The 18,412-nt window shown below is 46.3% G+C and overlaps 1 protein-coding gene across 3 annotated transcripts in view; it reads right to left on the reverse strand.

The window, feature by feature from the left end:
* The window catches only part of COL4A2 (collagen type IV alpha 2 chain), a 253,515-nt gene that overhangs the window by 31,886 nt on the left and 203,217 nt on the right, over positions 1-18,412 (reverse strand). For all 3 annotated transcript variants that reach the window (XR_008313134.1, XM_053283866.1, XM_053283865.1), the window contains exons 35-38: positions 16,063-16,126; positions 15,667-15,741; positions 5,929-6,036; positions 4,002-4,109 (exon numbers count right to left, since the gene is read on the reverse strand). Coding sequence is in view for 2 of the 3 variants with exons in the window: in XM_053283866.1 (XP_053139841.1) it covers positions 4,002-4,109; positions 5,929-6,036; positions 15,667-15,741; positions 16,063-16,126 (355 nt within the window). In the remaining variant the exon portion in view is untranslated. The remainder of the gene's footprint in view (positions 1-4,001; positions 4,110-5,928; positions 6,037-15,666; positions 15,742-16,062; positions 16,127-18,412) is intronic.

Raw genomic sequence — 18,412 nt, forward strand, 5'->3', positions numbered from 1 at the left:
TAAACCTCAAGGTAACAATTCAACAGAAAAAAATCAATGATCACAGCAAGAATCAAAGAAAATAGATGGCTTGAAACCATCACTGCAGGCTTCATGGAGTTAATTAAATTAGCATTGCTAGGAGTTTGCTATCACCTCTTGAGAACTGACACCACATTTATCCTCTATACTTTTAAGCCTGACATCAAACAAGGCCTTTCACATTTTCTCTTAAATTTGACTCTGCTGTGCATCTGATGGACAACAGTTCATGAAAGTTTATGCTACAGTGAATTTCTTAGTATTTAAGGAGTCATAAGACTCTTTATTATTTTTTTGATGGCAGGAGTATCTTGAAGAAGATTGCCCATATTGTACTGGATAAAAACCATGACATTCTGAATTTCTTAACTCATAGTGGAATATCTGTGGAAGATCAGAATGGAAAGCAGCACGTAGGATGAACTTCCCTCATTCCATTTTGGTACATCTGACTGTTGGAATACCACAGAAAATATTTTTAAAATGTACTGGCAGATAGACCAGAGTGCAGAACACTTCCTTTTAAGTGCAGAATACATATTCAGTCATCCCAAAACCTTTGGTTTAAAGAGAGAGTTAAGAGGCTTTCAATTTTCACTCATGCTCTAAAAATTGTGGAACTTGCTAGTTAAGATGCCTGTCTTAACTTCCACATCATATAAACTATAAAGACTTTGTACAGTCTCGTATATTATGCTGCTTTAGAAACGAGGCTTTGTGCATCCACATTTTGAGCAGACACACAACTTTGCTTCTAAGAAAACCTTGCATTCTTGGTTTGTCTCTTACTCATGAGTAGACCATCCACTCTTACTCATGAGTAGATCTTGCTTTCTTTTGAGTAGACCCCACACTTACAGGTAACGTTGAGGAACTATTCATGAGTAACGTCAGGGGCGTAGCTATAATTGAGCGAAAGGGTTCAAAGAACATGGGCCCCCAGCTCCTGAGGGCCCTCCAGCTCCACCCCTCCCTATTTTCTTCATTACCTCCCTTACTCTGGGGGGCCGCCAGAGAGAGGGATGAACACGACCCCCTTTCCCCTAGCTACGCCCCTGAGTAACGTTGTCTACCTTGAGTAGGGATACACCCTAATTCACTAGAAAACCACACCTTCACTCATTAGTAGACTGCACCCTTACTTGTGAATAGACCTGCAACTTTTTTCAGAAGTAAATTTTGCATCCTTTCTCAACTTTATGCTACTCTTGAGAAGACCTACTCACAAGTGAGAGTGAGATCTATTCATAAGATTGAGGGGCTACTTACAAGCAGTGATTCACTGCCTACTCATAAGTAAGTTTGAGAGTCAACTCATGAGGAAAACGAATTGTCTCCTCATATGTAAGATGTGATGTGTACGCATGAGTAAGGAGGTGATGTCTACCCATAAATAAGTTCAGGTTATTGGCAAGTAAGAATGAAAGAGATACTCCCTTTCATGGATGCAAGGATGCAAGATTCTCATCCTCAGGGCATGGAGGCTACTCACGAGTTCTACTCATGTGTAAAAGTTCTAAGATCTGCTATACTACATAGTAGGGATGTGCACTGAATGACTTCAGTACACATAGACAGGCATCGAGGGGTTCCCTTAAGTCAAGAGGAGGCGGGCAGGTCCTTCCTACCCGTCCTCCAAGCCCCCGCCGGCCCGCTGCCTCAACAGAAATGCTTCTGTTCAAGTGGCAGCTTGTGCTGCTTGCCCCTCTAAAATGCCACACTGTGGCCCCGGCATCCCTCGTGTGGCGTCAGCACATAAATGGTGTTGGTGCCAATGCCATTTACATGCCAACGCCGCACGAAGGATGCCGGGGACACATCCCATCGCTGCGGTGTGACATTTTAGAGGGGCAAGCAGCACAAGCTGCCGCTTGCACGGAAGTATTTCCATTGAGACAAAGCCATGGCAGGCCGGCGGGGACTTAGAGGATGGGCAGCTAGAACCTGTCTGCCCCCTCTTAAGGGGACCCCTCGCTCCATGCCAAAACGTTTTTGCACCAGGGAGCCAAAGTGTTTTGGTGCCTCTCCAAAGAGGCGTGGAAACACTTCAGGTTCATGCCTGCTACACAGCATTTGGGCAAAGAACTGTCCCTTCTGGAGATGCATCAAACAGAAAACCACCAGGTAATTCAAATTGGAAGTTATTGTGGCCGGATTGGGGACCTCTTAAATTTCTGGCTGGACATTTACCATACAGATGGCATTTTGAGAAAGCACTGTGCCCTGTAAAGATACATCAGGCAGAAATTCATTAGGAGAATATCTAGCAAGTAATTGGGGAAACTGCACTTGAATTTTTGCCTGAATGCATCCCCTCCAGCCCAATGTCCAGCTGAAAGACTCAGGCAAAGTGTGAGCCTCATTTCCAAATATGTAATATGAGACTGTACAAAGTAGAGTCAAAGTATTTACAGCTTGTATGGTGTAGAAGTTAAGATGGGCACCTTAACTTGCAACTTCCACACTTTTTAGAGCATGGGTGAAAATAGAAAGCATCTTAACTCTCAAATTAAACCAAAGGGTTTTGGGTGACTGAATTTGCAGGCTTTTTGAAAAGGAAACTCTGATTGGGACTGTGGGAAAGGGAAGTTTAACAGTAGCTGTGGGTCTCCTTTCCTTGGATAGGAGAGCTGGTCTTGTGGTAGCAAGCATGACTTGTCCCCATAGCTAAGCAGGGTCTGCCCTGGTTGCATATGAATGGAAGACTTGATGTGTGAGCACTGCAAGCTATTCCCCTCAGGGGATGAAGTCACTCTGGGAATTGCAGAAGGTTTCAAGTTCCCTCCCTGACTTCTCCAAGGTAGGGCTGAGAGAGATTCCTGCCTGCAACCTTGGAGAAGCTGCTGCCAGTCTGTGAAGACAATACTGAGCTAGAAAGACCAATGGTCTGACTCAGTATATGGCAGCTTCCTATGTTCCTTCCTATGTTCCACATTGGCTAAGTGGAGTCTCCATATTCAAAGGCAGTCTACCACTACTTTTGTGTGCCTTTGCAAGGGCCCCTGCTGCTGCTGCTGCCGCTACCTCCCTCCAAAGTCCATTGTGACCACACCCCACCTTGTGTGCCCTGACAAGGCCCCTTGCTGCTGCCTAAGTGGAGCGAGAAAATAAAAGCCCAGAACAGGAAGGGGAGGAAGGGAGTATCTGTTTGGCTCTGGAAGTGTACCTTGACTCTCCTTCTCAAGCAGCTACATTCAGAACCAGGAAGTCATTTGCCAGGACTTGGCCTCTCCCAACCCCGACTTCCGAACTGTCTCAGTGGGCAAAATCAACATTAAGCACCCTTTTTTATTTGAACCTGCGATGTGGATTTCAGAGACTAATAACTCAGGAAATACCTATCTTTTTCAAAACAACACAGGATTATGCTGCAACATTATACCTGAATTTAATTTTTTTTTAAAAATGTAATACATTTTATAATCTTTTAATTTTTTAAAAATCTGTTGGCAAAAAAGTCTCAGGAGGCGTCTCTTCTTAGGACTGATATTTAATAGCTGTATCAGCCATTTTTCAATGAATCTGCACCAAATTTGGAGGGGTGGTGCCTTTTGTCACCTAGTTGATGCCTGCTTGTGGTCAAATAGATCTGACCGGCAGTTTTGATTTTATGACCAGTAGAATGTTTAGGGCTTATAATGTTGGAACAACTCATCTTAACTATACTGGCACTACTGAATTATGCATATCTGAATAACCAACAAGAACAAATATTTATATACCGATTTTCAACAAAAGTTTGCAAAGTGGTTTAAATAGAGAAATAATAAATAAATAAGATGGCTCCCTGTCCCCAAAGGGCTCACAATCTAAAAAGAAACATAAGACAGACACCAGCAACAGTCACTGGAAGTCTTGTGCTGGGGGTGGATAGGGCCAGTTACTCTCCTCCTGCTAAATAAAGAGAATCACCACATTAAAAAGGTGCCTCTCTTTGCCTAGTTAGCAGGGCAAATACTTTATAACATACTTTAATTTACCTTTAGCTCCTAGAACTCCAGGCCAACCAGAACTTCCTTTTTCACCTGATAATCCAGGAACGCCTGGATCTCCAGGCAAGCCTCGGTCGCCAACCTGCCCAGGCAAGCCTGCAATACAAACATTTAATTATGATTAGGTATGATAAAATTAAACTGTTATTATATTACCCAAGCAATGGTAGAAGTGAGATGGGACTTATTTGCAAGAATTTATTTGCAAGAATTTACTTCAAAGTCGTTTGGTGGATTGATATGAAAACAGTTTATTTGGCCCATATTTAATTAAGATTACCCCATATTTAGTACCTTTCCATTCCATATCTAGCAACTAGAGGAGTGTGGGGGAGCTAAGCTTACTAAGCTATCAAAGGCTGAAAAGACCAATATACCCATAAAGTACTGTGCTGCACAAGAAACAATGCTGCGAAATGTGTGTCTGTGTTTTCTTTGTAAGACCTTTTCTTGGTAACTCAATGTCCCAGCGTAGTAAGCAACCTCTACCCTGCAATTAGGGACAATGATTGACTAGGGACAGGGACCGCCCCTAGTAAATCATTGTCCTATTTTCGCCTTTTGTCAAAAACTTTGTAAATATTTTATCTGTGTGAATAGCAGCTCAGTCTCTAAGTGGGGAAAGATGGCATCTCTTCTCTGGTACACATGCAGGCACATGAACACTATGGCATCACAGCTTGCCGTTTCACATGCTGGCAAGGCTAATTCTGAGCTGCTGATTATATATGCCATTGGACAATTATGTTTGGTAATCCACAAAATTACAGTAGCAATGCTATTCTCAGTAACACCACTACCTTTGAATTTTGGATTTAGAGATTTTGCCTCATTGCGATGGTCTGTAACAATATTATTTTAAAACCACTACTTGAAAAAGTGTTCCACTCAGGATGGTGAGGGTGAGAGTGCCATGGGAGAACAACTGCAGTGCTTTGCACCAGGGCTCCCACAACCTGACCCTGGGGAGGAGTGCCATCTTGTCTTTTATACGTGCACAACCGGCATTCCGCTGTGGAGAATCTTTCATCTCTTTGGGTCCATTTTCTTTTTGGGAGAATTGTTCCAATGTCTTATTAGCTCGAACACTTTGGCTTCTTTTGCCTTCCACTCACCCCCTGTAGCATGTAGCTTATCTGTGGAAGTCAAGTTGAGCTATTTCTCAGAAAGTTCTTTTCTGCACTGCATCTGACCTCTTTCCCTGGTCGTGAGTGTGGTGTTTCTAATGAATCCATTCCTAGTTCCAGGCCAGGCTGTTTATTACTTACATCTCAGTCCAGTCCTAGCCTGGGGCTGGGTAGAGAATAGAAAAGCAGTCTGTATTTTGCCTTGCTGTACTCAAATTATTAATATTCTTAATTATACTCCACTGCCTCATCCTTGTGTGCTACAACCCTTTCCTCTCTGGATTCTACAATGAGCATAAGCAGAATCCCAGTTCATTTTGGAAAATGATCACTGCAGCAATTCATGCACTGTATGGGCTCCAGGGCTAATCACTAATATGCTTTCTTCCCACTTCCTCATTCCTGCCCATCTGAAGGAAGGCTCCCACAAACTGAGGTGAACAAACCGCAAAGTAACCTGTATGTGTGTACTACTTTAGTTCTAATTGTTTGTGTGCTAAGGGAAAGCAGTAAAGCAGGACGTTCCTGTCTTATTGCTTATTCTGCCTACCCAGGGTGGTTAATATCATTTTCAAAAGTATAACACAAAAAACTAGACAGTATGAGGGTAAGTCTGCAAGGAGGGAAACTATCCCTCCAACTCAAAAGTGTTGCGTGAACTTGTTGCTTCATGTCACCCATTCCAGTTATTCCAAATCAATGCTCCATGCTGAAATCCAGCAACATCGAGGGGGAAATTAAATCTGACCCTAATCTTAAAGGATAAAATGAATGCAGTGAAAATATACCTTCATATCCTCTTAAGCCAGGGGTACCTTGGGGGCCCTTCATGCCTTCAATGCCAGAAAAACCTTGATCACCGCCTTCACCTTTTGCTCCTTTGGCTCCTTTCACACCTGCCCCCACAAAAGAGAGAGAGAGAGAGAGAGAAGGGAAGAGAAGAGAAGAGAAGAGAAGAGGATACCATTCAGGCATTTTCAGGCATTCTGAAAAGGATACAATTCAGGCATCATCCCTGCCAAAATGGATCACAGCAGGAGCAGGGTTCCAAGAACACAAGCCCAGCACCATATTCCACACAGAATAGTCAGTACTGGCTGCACAAGAAACCATAAAATAGTTGTGGGATACTCCTTATTATGTTATCTAAAGTGGAACCTAGAATTCTAAAGGCCTCAAAGAAAATTGATAGCACTTTCAAGGTCAGGGGTGGAGCCACCATTGGGCGAATGGGTTCAAAGAACCTGGGCCACCGCCAATCAGGGCCCCCGACATGTCCCCGTGTCTGATGTCAGACACGGGGGCGTTATTTTGCTTGGAAATGGGGCTGCGTGGCCCTGTTTGGAAACAAAATCAGCCCGTGCTGCATTGGTAGCGCAGGCTGGAGCAACTCTCCCTGCCTTTAAAGGCAGGGAGAGCCGCTCTGGCCTGCACTGCCCAACGCAGCATGGGCTGATCTCCCTTCCAAACGGGGCTATGCGGCCCTGTTTGAGAGGGAGACAATGCCCCCATGTCTGATGTCAGATGTGGTTGCAGCACCCTGCGCCTAACATCAGATGTGGGAGTCATGGCAGGGGGCCACGGCAGCGGCCAAACATGGGCTGCCCCCAGCCTTGCCCCATGCCTGTTCAAGGTGGTGACAGCCAACAACCTGGATAGTTTGAAGAGGGGATTGGATAACTTCATGGAGGAGAGGTCTATCAACGGCTACTAGTCAGAGGGCTGTAAGCCACCTCCAGCCTTGGGGGAGCGGGGTGCCTCTGGGTACTAGTTGCGGGGGAGTAACAGCAGGAGGGAGGGCATGCCCTCAACTCCTGACTGTAGGCTCCCAATGGCATCTGGCGGGCCACTGTGTGAAACAGGATGCTGGACTAGATGGGCTTTGGGCCTGATCCAGCAAGGCTGTTCTTATGTTCTTAAGCCCTATTCAGACATTGATTTAGAGGCGTTCTTTCCCCTTTCCCAATAAATTCTGATATTCTTTTTCCATGCCTTTTCAGAATGTGACTGAGAAAGCAGGAAAGCTTTTTTCATGGTTAATGTTTATATTTCACCACGTCATTATAAATTTAATGTATAAAATCCCAAGATTTCTTTAAGTGTTGGATCCAATACCTCCGATGTACACACACATTTCTCATATTTATTCCAAAGTGCTTTAACTTTAAATTTATAATGATGTAGTGAAATATAAACATTAACCATGAAAAAAACACACCAGATTGTTTCTTGAAACAATAATATGTCAAAAGTTACTCAAAAAAAGCTCGACTGGATTGCTTTATCAGATAAAACAAATATGCATCCAGGGACCAAAACTTCCTTGCCATTTCATGTTGATCTCCTGGTTATTAAATTATTCACAATTTCTTGGTGATCTTTATGCTCCAGATCATTTATGTATCCCAGAACAGACCTCGCTGGAAAGGAATGTGAGATTATGCTCCTAATAGCATCTACTACCTCTTATGTTCCAATAGGCTTGAATCTTCACCACAAGTTTACTATTATTTGTTAATTGCCAATCTATTCTGCTATTTCAATTGCTTTTTAAAAAAACAACAAAACTGGAATAAGATACCAGTTACATAGGCCTTTCCCCCACACCAGATGTTTGTGAAACCAACGTAGCGGCAGGTTACTCCAAGTCAGTCTGTTGGTACCTTCCTCTCACTTGCAGGTGCTCTGGATATGTGTCCATACGGATCATAACATTGCCAGCACTTCTGAAAATAGATCTAAGATCTACTATTTCTCACCTTTGGCAGTTTCCAATTAAATGCTCTTATCTTGAATGTTTCATGATAAGAACATAAGAACAGCCTTTCTGGATCAGGCCAAAGGCCTCTCTGGTCCAGCATCCTTTTTCACAAAGTGGTCCACTAGAAGTTTCTGAGAAGCCCACAGGCAAGAGCATGCCCGCTCTCCTGCTATAATTAATTATAGATGTCAGAACTCAATTTATGTGTGATTGTTTCCCAGTAACAAAGTTTTTACCAAAGGATTATTCAAAATTTATTGTGACTGATTTATCTTTTGTGAGGCAGCAAGATGGTGATGTCTTAAACCAGGGGCTCCAGCATCCAGTCTCAGGCATCTTCCTCCTCGTGCTACTGGACAGCTTGGAGGGGAAGGGGCAGGATAGACCGAGACTTGCTGGTTCACAGCACCCATCTGATAGTGGCAAAAAGTGAAACAGCAGTCAGCCTGAAAGAAATCGGGACCTGGAGAGCCAATAGCACTTACATTTACAATAGAAGCCATGGTGCCCTTTATACAAGAATCTTCTGTGCTTGGCTCACCAATCTGAGCAACCCATCATACAAAGTAGCCACACAGACTCCTGTGCTTTGCCTACCTGATCCGGTTGTGACCATGCGCTGAAATTTGTCTGCCTGCTCCAGGACCTAACCCAATCCATCTTGACCACATAATCTGTCTCTGTTCCTTTTTGATCTGTACCAGAACAGTACTGCAAACTCTGGCCTGTCTTGGAGCTTGGCCAATGGCACCTCCAGATCATGCTGCCATTTATTTATTTATTATTTACTTAATTTTATTTATATATCACCCTTCCAAAAATGGCTCAGGGCAGTTTACATCAAAATAAAAACAAAACAATTAAAATCAAAACTAAATCAATGAAACAATTAAAATCATTTAAACATTAAAATCATTAACATTAAAATCATGTAAAACCCAGTATTAAAAATGTAAAACCATAAATCCAATTAAAAGCCTGGGCGAATAAATGTGTCTTTGGTGCCTTTTAAAAAGTTGCCAGAGATGGGGAGGCTCTTATTCCAAGAGGGAGCACATTCCAAAGTACAGGAGAAGCAACGAAGAAGGCCCGTTCCCGAGTAGCCGCCAAACAAATTGGCTGCAACTGCAGATGAACCTCTCCAGATGATCTTACCAGGTGGTGGGGCTCATGGTGAAGAAGATGTTTAGATGTTGCCCACAGTAGTGCCTTGGTGGAGGCCACCAAGTTGCCTCCACCAAGTATCACAGTGAATTCACAGAGAAAGGCCACATCATTTGCAGTTTTCTGTGGCAATTCTCCTTTGGAGGAGATTTGCAGGATAGCAATGTGGGCTTCAGTGTACTCATTTAATAAGCACTGCAAAACTGATGTGTTTGTCTCTAGAGATGCTTTGGTAGACGGTTCCAAAGAGGATCATGTCACTTTGGGTGTCCCAATCTATTGGGGAACTTGCCTTTGAGGATTCTGATAAGATATATCCTTATAGAATATTGAATGGCCTCTTTAGGAGGAAAAATTAATACTGGCAAATACGAAAGCGGAACAAGCATCCAAAGAACTCTGGGAATTCTGCTTTTCTGAGAGGACCATATGAAACCATCAAGTATTTAGCTGTATTCCTAGGAGTTCCAAGACATGCAGGGCTCCAAGGAGGTCTTTACCCAGTTCCCTACAAAACCTTGCTGTGCTAGACAGGCCATTGTGTCCTGAATGTTCTGGAGGTTCTGGTCTTGGAGTTGTTGAGTGAATCAGAATGTCATCCAAAAATAGGTATTGGACCACCCCTTGTATCCTAACATGTGCCACTAAGACTTTGATACCTAGAGATGCCACAACGAGCCTGAATAGCAATGTCTAACATTGGAAGTGCCAGTGGCACAGATCCCTATGGATTCAGGCCTTGCTGAAGGAGAACCAGCATGGCTTCTGCAAGGGCAACTCTTGCCTCAGTAACCTTTTGGAGTTCTTTGACAGTGTCAAGAGGCATGTGGATAAAGGTGATCCAGTCAACATAGTATACTTGGACATCCAAAAGGCTTTTGACAAAATTCACCACCAAAGGCTCTTGAGTAAACTTGTCATGGGATAAGGGGACAGGTTCATGGGTGGATCGATAACTGGTTGAAGGACAAAAAACAGAGGGTAGGAATAAATGGACAGTTTTCATCATGGCAGAAGTGCCCCCCTCCAGTGAAAAAGGCAAATTCTATGCTAGGGATCATTAGGAAGGGGATTGAAAATAAAAATGCTAATATTATAATGCCCTTATACAAATCTATGGTACAGCCACATTTGGAGTACTGCATACAGTTCTGGTCACTGTATCTTAAGAAGGATATTGTAGAACTGGAAAAGGTGCAGAGGAGGGCAACCGAAATGATCAGGGGCCTGGAGCACCTTCCTTATTGGGCAAGGCTACAGCACCTGGGGCTTTTTAGTTTGGAAAAGAGATGACTATGGGGAGACATAATAGATGTATATACAATTATGCCTGGAGTAGAGAGAGTGGACAGAGAGGAATTTCTCTCTCACACACAATGCTAGAACCAGGGGTCATCCCACGAAACTGAAGGCCAGGAAATCCGGGACCAACAAAAGTAAGTACTTTTGCACACAGCACATAATTAATCTATGGAATTCTCTGCCACATGATGTGGTGATGGCCACTACATAAGAGCCCTGCTAGATCAGGCCCAAGGACTATCTATTCCAGCATCCTGTTTCACACAGTGGCCCACCAGATGCCTCTGGGGAGCCCACAGGCAAGAGGTGAGGACATGCCCTCTCTCCTGCTGTTGTTCCCCTGCAACTGGTATTGAGAGGCATTGTGCCTCTGAGGCTGGAGGCAGCCATCCAAGCTGGTGGCCATCACCACATCCCATGACAAAGCTTGGATGGCTTTAAAAGAGGCTTAGACAAATTTATGGAGGACAGGTCTGTCAATGGCTACTAGCCTGGTGGTCATAGGCCATCATCAGCCTCAGAGGCAAGATGCCTCTAAATACCAGGTGCAGGGGAGCAACAGCAAGAGAGAAGGCATGCCCTCACCTCTTGCTTGTGGGCTTCTCAGAAAAAATCTGGTGGAACAGGTTGCTGGACTAGATAGGCCTTGGACCTGATCCAGCAGAGCTATTCTATTCTCAAGAAGTCCCTCCCTGGCTGACATTCTCTTTCATGGCGCTTATCTGATCCCTGTCCCCTGGAAGCGCTCCATATGACCTGGAAGTAGGTCTGCAAGGGTTGCATGAGCCTCAGGGACCTATTTCTAGGTGTCATGGAGTGCTTCTGGGGGAAGCGAGATCAGCAAGAATCCCTCTACCTGTGCAAACAAAGCATATCAAATATCCATTGGCCTCAAGAGAATTATGTATAACTAGCTGAACCCGCACAGAGCTTCTGTGCGGTAGTTGACTTACTTTTTGGAGTTGCGTTGTGAGAATTTGGCTGGTTGTTCAGTTGTTTCTTTCCCCCTCCCCCATGTGTCTTCGTTGTCTTTTTGCAGTTCTTTCTGAGCATCAGTGCACTCTTTGGGGGAGGTTGGTGTTTCAAGTATTTGGTTAGGGTTTTTTTCTTGTCCCTGCTGTTTTCTGTTAGGTTTTTTTTCTTGTCCCTGCTGTTTTTTTCCTCCCCTCTTAGTAGGGTCAGGTAGTAGCTAGATATTATTTGGTTTTGTGGGGAGTGTGGCTACTGTAGACCCTCTAATTTTCATTTTTTAAATTATTTTTTAATTTTGGTGGTGGTGGTGGTGGTGGTGGTGGTGGTGGTGGTGGTAAGACTGGCTACCCTTGTCCCTCACAGTCCAGTGTTTTGGTTTCCATCCACCTCGCCTCTTGCCCCAGTGTTGTCCTTAAAAGCCCGCCCCCCGTTTGTCTTTTTTTGGTCTCGCCTTCCATCCACCCACCTTCTGCCCCAGTGTCTCGCCCTCCATCCAACCAACTTCTGCCCAATTGTCTCGCCTTCCATCCCCCCGCCGTCTGCCCATGTCTCGCCTTCCATCCCCCCGCCTTCTGCCCCAGTGTCTCGCCTTCCATCCAACCAACTTCTGCCCCATTGTCTTCCCTTCTATTCCCCCGCCTTCTGCCCAATTGTCTCCCCTTCCATCCCCCCCACCGTCTGCCCATGTCTCGCCTTCCATCCCCCCGCCTTCTGCCCCAGTGTCTCGCCTTCCATCCCCCCACCTTCTGCCCAAGTGTCTCGCCTGCCATCCCCCCGCCTTCTGCCCCTGTCTCGCCTGCCACCCCCGCCTTCTGCCCCAGTGTCTCGCCTGCCATCCCCCGCCTTCTGCCCCAGTGTCTCGCCTTCCATCCCCCCACCTTCTGCCCAAGTGTCTCGCCTGCCATCCCCCCGCCTTCTGCCCCTGTCTCGCCTGCCACCCCCGCCTTCTGCCCCAGTGTCTCGCCTGCCACCCCCCGCCTTCTGCCCCAGTGTCTCGCCTGCCATCCCCAGCCTTCTGCCCCAGTGTCTCGCCTGCCATCCCCCGCCTTCTGCCCCAGTGTCTCGCCTGCCATCCCTTCTGCCTGTGTCTCGCCTGCCATCCCCCCGCCTTCTGCCCCAGTGTCTCGCCTGCCATCCCCCCGCCTTCTGCCCCAGTGTCTCGCCTGCCATCCCCCCGCCTTCTGCCCCAGTGTCTCGACTGCCATCCCCCCGCCTTCTGCCCCAGTGTCTCGCCTGCCATCCCCCCCGCCTTCTGCCCCAGTGTCTCACCTAGGGATGGGCCCGGACCTTGTGGGTCTGGATTGGGGGTGGGGGGTCGCTTTAAGAGCGGCAGGAGGGTTTACTTACCCCTCCCACCGCTTTCCCGATCTGGCGCCGTAATTAGTAGTGTAATTGGGGCGGCAGGATACCTCCCCGCCACCCCTTCCCCCTTCGGCTCACTTGGCAAAGCTCCCAGCAATGCTTTGTGCGCGCGCGCAAAGCATTACTGGGAGCTTTGCCGAGCGAGCCGCAGGGGGAAGGGGCGGCAGGGAGGTATCCTGCCGCCCCAATTACACTACTAATTACGCCGCCAGATCGGGAAAGCGGCGGGAGGGGTAAGTAAACCCTCCCGCCACTCTTAAAGCGACCCCCCACCCCAGTGCCGGACCACAATGTGGCGGTTCCATGCACACCTCTAGTCTCGCCTGCCATCCCCCCGCCTTCTGCCCCAGTGTCTCGCCTGCCATCCCCCCACCTTTTGCCCCAGTGTCTCACCTGCCATTCCCCCGCCTTGTGCCCCAGTGTCTCGCCTGCCATCCCCCCGCCTTCTGCCCCAGTGTCTCGCCTGCCATCTCCCCACCTATTTCCCCAGTGTCTCGCCTGCCATTTCCCCGCCTTCTGCCCCAGTGTCTCGCCTGCCATCCCCCCGCCTTCTGCCCCAGTGTCTCGCCTGCCATCCCCCCGCCTTCTGCCCCAGTGTCTCACCTGCCATCTCCCCACCTATTTCCCCAGTGTCTCGCCTGCCATCTCCCCGCCTTCTGCCCCAGTGTCTCGCCTGCCTTCGCCCCCACCTTCTGCCCCATTGTTCCAAAAGTTTGTAAGTTAGATCTTCATGACTTGTTTATATGTTCAAGTTGATGTTTTTAAGTTGGGTACTTCCTTAATGTCATATGCTATGGAGCTCTGTTTGTATGTACAGATGTTTCTAAGTCAGGTTTTGTCACTCTGGGAGTGCCCGTACATATCGCTTATGTCAACTGGTATGAGACAGACAGCCACTCCCCCTCAGGCCAGCCACCTCCTCATGACAATGGGGCTTCGCCCACCCATCCACTGCCTCCTCACGACCGACCGCCTCCTCACGACGACGGAGCTTCACCCGCCCGCCGCCACCTCCTCACAACTGCCACTTCCTCGCAACGGCCGCCGCCTCCTCAGGCCGGCAGGGCTTTGCTCACCCGCCAGCCACCTCTTCAGGCCAGCAGGGCTTTGCCCGCCTGCCTCCTCCTCACAATGGCCGCCTCCTCACGATGATGGGGCTTCACCTGCCCGCCGGCCACCTCTTCAGGCCAGTAGGGCTTCGCCCGCTCGCCGGCCGCCTCATCTTCTGGACCTGGGCTCCACCCACTGGTGCCACTTGCCAGAGAGGTAGCTGGCCCCCTCTCTCTCCACCCCATGTCCCTGTCTCCAGGCAGGCGCGGGCCCAGGCTGCCGGGCCCAGTGCCGCGGCTGGGCACGCTGCCATCTTGCCTCTGAGGCCAGACCTCTCCGCTGCCGGGCCATCCAATTCTCCTGGGTGCACCTTAGCCAATCAGGCGCCTCTGCAGCCCAGCCAATCAGCTGGGCTGCCAGGACACACATTCTAAAGGCACATCCAGGAGAAATATATATATATATATATACACTAGTATTTTTAAGCCCGTTAAAATAACGAGCGCTAGTACCTTTTTGTTGTTGTTGTCCTTTATTCCTTCTCCCTTTCTCTTGCCCCTTTTTTTCTTTCTCTCCCTCTTCCTCTCTTTCCTTTCCTCTCTCTCCCTCTCCCTCTTTTCCTTCCTTTCTTCTACTTTTTCTCATTTTTTTCTTTTTCTTTTTCTTTCTCTTTTCCTCTTTTCTTTCTATAATGGGCGCGCTCTTTGGGGCTGGCGGTTTTTTTGTTTTTGTTTTGTCTTTCTCCCTCACTTCTTCTATTTTTTTCCTTCGTTCTTTACTTCTTTCTTTCCTATTTTCCCTTTCTCCCTCCTTGTTTATTTTGTTCTTTTCTCTCCCTTCTCTCTCTTCTCTCTTATTCCTTCTTTTTTTCTTTTCTTCTCTCTATTGTCCTGTCTCCCTCCTGCACTCCTTCTTTTCTGTCTGTCTGTCTGTCTGTCTGCCATACAGAACTCCTCTCTGTGCAAAGCCTCTCTTCGAACTGGTGTTTTGGTTGCAAAGGACGCCTATTGCGTCCTTGCTTCCATAGCGGCAGTTCGAGCTGAGGCTTTGCACAGAGAGGAGCTCTGTATGCGAGCTCCTCTCTCCTATTGAGAATAGGGACTCCTTACCGGGTAAGGAGTAGTCGGGCAGCTGGGAGGGTGGTTGGTCGGCGGCGGCCGCCGCAGGGGCATTTTTTTGGGCCATTTAGGCCCTTAATCATGTAGGGGGGGGAGCGGGGAAGGAGGAATCGGCCAGCTGGGAGGGTGGGCGGTCGGTCGGCGGCCGCGGGGGCATTTTTTTGGCCATTTAGGCCCTTAATCTTGTTGGGGGGGGAGCGGGGAAGGAGGAATCGGCCAGCTGGGAGGTTGGTTGGTGGCGGCGGCCGCGGCGGCAATTTTTTTGGCCATTTAGGCCCTTAATCATGTGGGGGGGGGAGCGGAGAAGGAGGAATAGGGCGGCCATGGCAGCACGTGCATGGGCCGTTCGGGCCAACATGGCCACCCGTGTCTGGGCAGCCGTATCTTTTCCGCAATTTTTGGGGGCCATTTAGGCCCTTAATCATGTGGGGGGGGGAGCGGGGAAGGAGGAATTGGTCGGCTGCGGCAGCCGCGGCAGCACTTGCATGGCCAACATGGCCGCCCGTGCCTGGGCTGCTGTGTCTTTTTGGGCCGATCTGGGCATGCGCTCCGCACATGCCCAGAACGGCCCAAAAAGACACGGGCAGCACAGGCAGTACGGCCGCACAACGAAGGGTTTTATGGTATAGGATTATCAAACTTTCCCCTGAAACAAAAATTTGCATAGGCAAAAGACATTATGGCCACTTCATAACTGTGTGCTGTTGATATGTGCCATTCATTCATTCTCTGAGTTTTGTTTCTGTCCAGTAGTGAACTATTTTGCAACACACATGCACACACACACAAAAAAATACCTGTGGATCCAGTTATGCCAGCATCCCCTTTAGGACCTACTTGTCCTGGCAAGCCTATTGTATCTCCTCTGTTGCCTGTTAGAAGCAGAATTAAACAATTTGTATGTATGTGTGTGTGTGTGCGCGCACACACACACACGCACTATAACCATATTATTTTCCTTACAATATAAAAAGATGAAAGATTAAGTCAGAAAGGAAGTATACTAAGAACAAAAAGATATAGGAAGTCAAGATATATAATGAGGGTTCTCGAGACATTTCTAGTGAATTCAATTTTTTCTGTATAATGTAATTAACAACAAATTTTCATTTTGTACACAATTATATATACATCATAAAATATTTTTTCTGTTTTATCTTTTAATCTTATGGACAATACATAAATGGACTCACCAACTTCCCCAGACTGGCCCCTTTCACCAAATAAACCCACAGTTCCTGGAATTCCCTTTTCTCCCTGTCACAAGTTATAAAATGGACATTAATCAGAATTAATATCACCTGGTCAGCATAGTATGGTCATATTAAAATGATTTAAATGTTCCATTTAATCTTTTTTTCCTATTCACATTCCCTCTTTAGGTTTTTTAAATAATCAATGTTAGTTAAATTGCTTTTTGTAAATTTTAACATCATTCATTATCCAAATAAAGTTTTTCCAAACTAGTCAAGGATAAGAAGTCCATTTTCATGCTTTCACCAGATCTAAAGCAATCTTGAAAACAAGTATTGACTAGTTCCATATACGAAACCATATCCATAGATTTACAGGATTCCAGTTATGTCTACTGTGCAGATAAACTCCAATGTGAGCTGGAGGTCTCCGTGCAGATGGCAGAGGCCTGTTCAGTGAGTTTTCTCCTCCTTTTTGAGGACAATGAATTACACAAACAACCTTGTATAGCATGCCTACTAACAGCTGCCAGTGTGGCTCAACCCCCTCTCTCACCTATTTCAAAGCTGGCCCCCAGTGAACACCTTAACAGGACACACTCTCCTTATAATCATTGGTGTGAAAAATCAGCTTGCATTTTGCTAAATGTTATAAATCAACAGTAACACAACGACAATTGGAACTCTTTGTCAAGTATGCTATTGCGTTATTACAACATGAGATTGCTCAAAATATATTATTTCTGCTATCAAAATAGGTGAAAGCTGCAGATAATATTTTTTATATCAGAATAACCATGGGAAACAGAAAAAATCTGGTTGTGTTAAAGAGTGCTTATTTCCTAGAAAGTTTCAGGAAACCAAATGGTGCCCCTTTAAGAAATAAGCAAGGTGCTGAAAAAGGAAAATCCCTCTGTATTCCATTTAGGCTAAAATATATCTTTTCACAGTTGGCAAGAAAACCAAGAATTAATGTTTACAGGAAGGACTGTTCAAAGTTTTTTGCTTTATTTCTATACATCTTCTTATGAAATAATATCCCATTTCTCAATAGTTCAAGAACTTGAGTTTACAAAATAATAAAAGCCAGAAACGCTAGTTTGCTGCTTGACTGCGGGTCAGACTTTGCATTACGACAAGCATGCCAGTGGCTGTCCCTCCACTACTGGGAGAGAATAGCAGCATAGGGGCATTATCTAAGTTGGGGCAAAGGGTGAAAGCACCCCTCTGTGCATACCAGGATCCCAGTTCAGGGGCCCCTGCCGCTCCTATTTAGCATGGGGAAAAATATATACATGCCAATCATGCACTTTTCTTTTGGAGATATTCTAGCTCTGAATTTCTTGTGTTGTGCAGGGGATTGGACTACATGCAGGGGCGTATCTATGGTGGGGCAGGCAGGACACATGCCACTTGAAGGAGGTGCCATTTAAAAAAATGATTTTTTTTTTTAAAAAGGCGACCGAAAACAAAATAGCCACCACACATGCGCAAATGGCCTCTGCAAGGCCCTAGGCCATGCCAGGCCTCGCAGAGGCCATTTGAGCATGTGCAGCAGCCATTTTGTTTTTGTTTTTAGAGGCCTTTAAAAAACAAAAACCCTATTTTTAAAAATGGCCACCACACATGCTCAAATGGTCTCTGCGAGGCCCTGGCCTTGCCAGGCCTCATAGAGGCCATTTGAGCATGTCTGGCAGCCTCCAAAATGGCCACCACGCTGATCTTTGCAGGCCCAAGCAGGCCCGGAAATCAGCCCAGGATGGGCTGTGGTGGTGAATTAAGAGGCCAGAGGGGGGACCTTTGCAGATCCCCCCCACAGCCTTTAGGGAGCCCTGCAAAGGGGCTACAGGTAAAAAATAAATTAAAAAATTAATATAATATAAGTCACTCTACACATTATCAGTTTGGCATTATCAGTTTGGCACTAATCAGGGCTTGTGAATACTGAGCTGATGCTTAAGAGCTAGGATTGTATTCATTTGCTCTTACTTTGCTTCTTGTGGTAAGTGAGTTAAATGTGATGTCTTAATAATATGGCTATTCATGGTGAGTTTGTCTTTGAATCAGTCTGAAATCCTTAGTATTAAGGCCACTGGGAGTTTCTTGCTCTCTTTCTCTCATTTTAACTGTCTTTCTGAAAGACTAGAATATATTCCAAGCAGTGACACAGTTTACTCTGCATATCCTTTCATTAATTTCAGAGTATCAAGGAAAGTCAAATTCTCAAAACTTATGTAATAGTGATGCTACAATGCATAGTAGAGAATTTAGACAGGCACTTCTGTTTAGTTTTCCAAGTACACCTCCACATAGTATTTGGGTATTTCATGAGCCCCAGCATACTGAAATT

Source organism: Hemicordylus capensis, chromosome 1 (assembly GCF_027244095.1).
Source record: "Hemicordylus capensis ecotype Gifberg chromosome 1, rHemCap1.1.pri, whole genome shotgun sequence".
NCBI lineage: Eukaryota > Metazoa > Chordata > Lepidosauria > Squamata > Cordylidae > Hemicordylus > Hemicordylus capensis.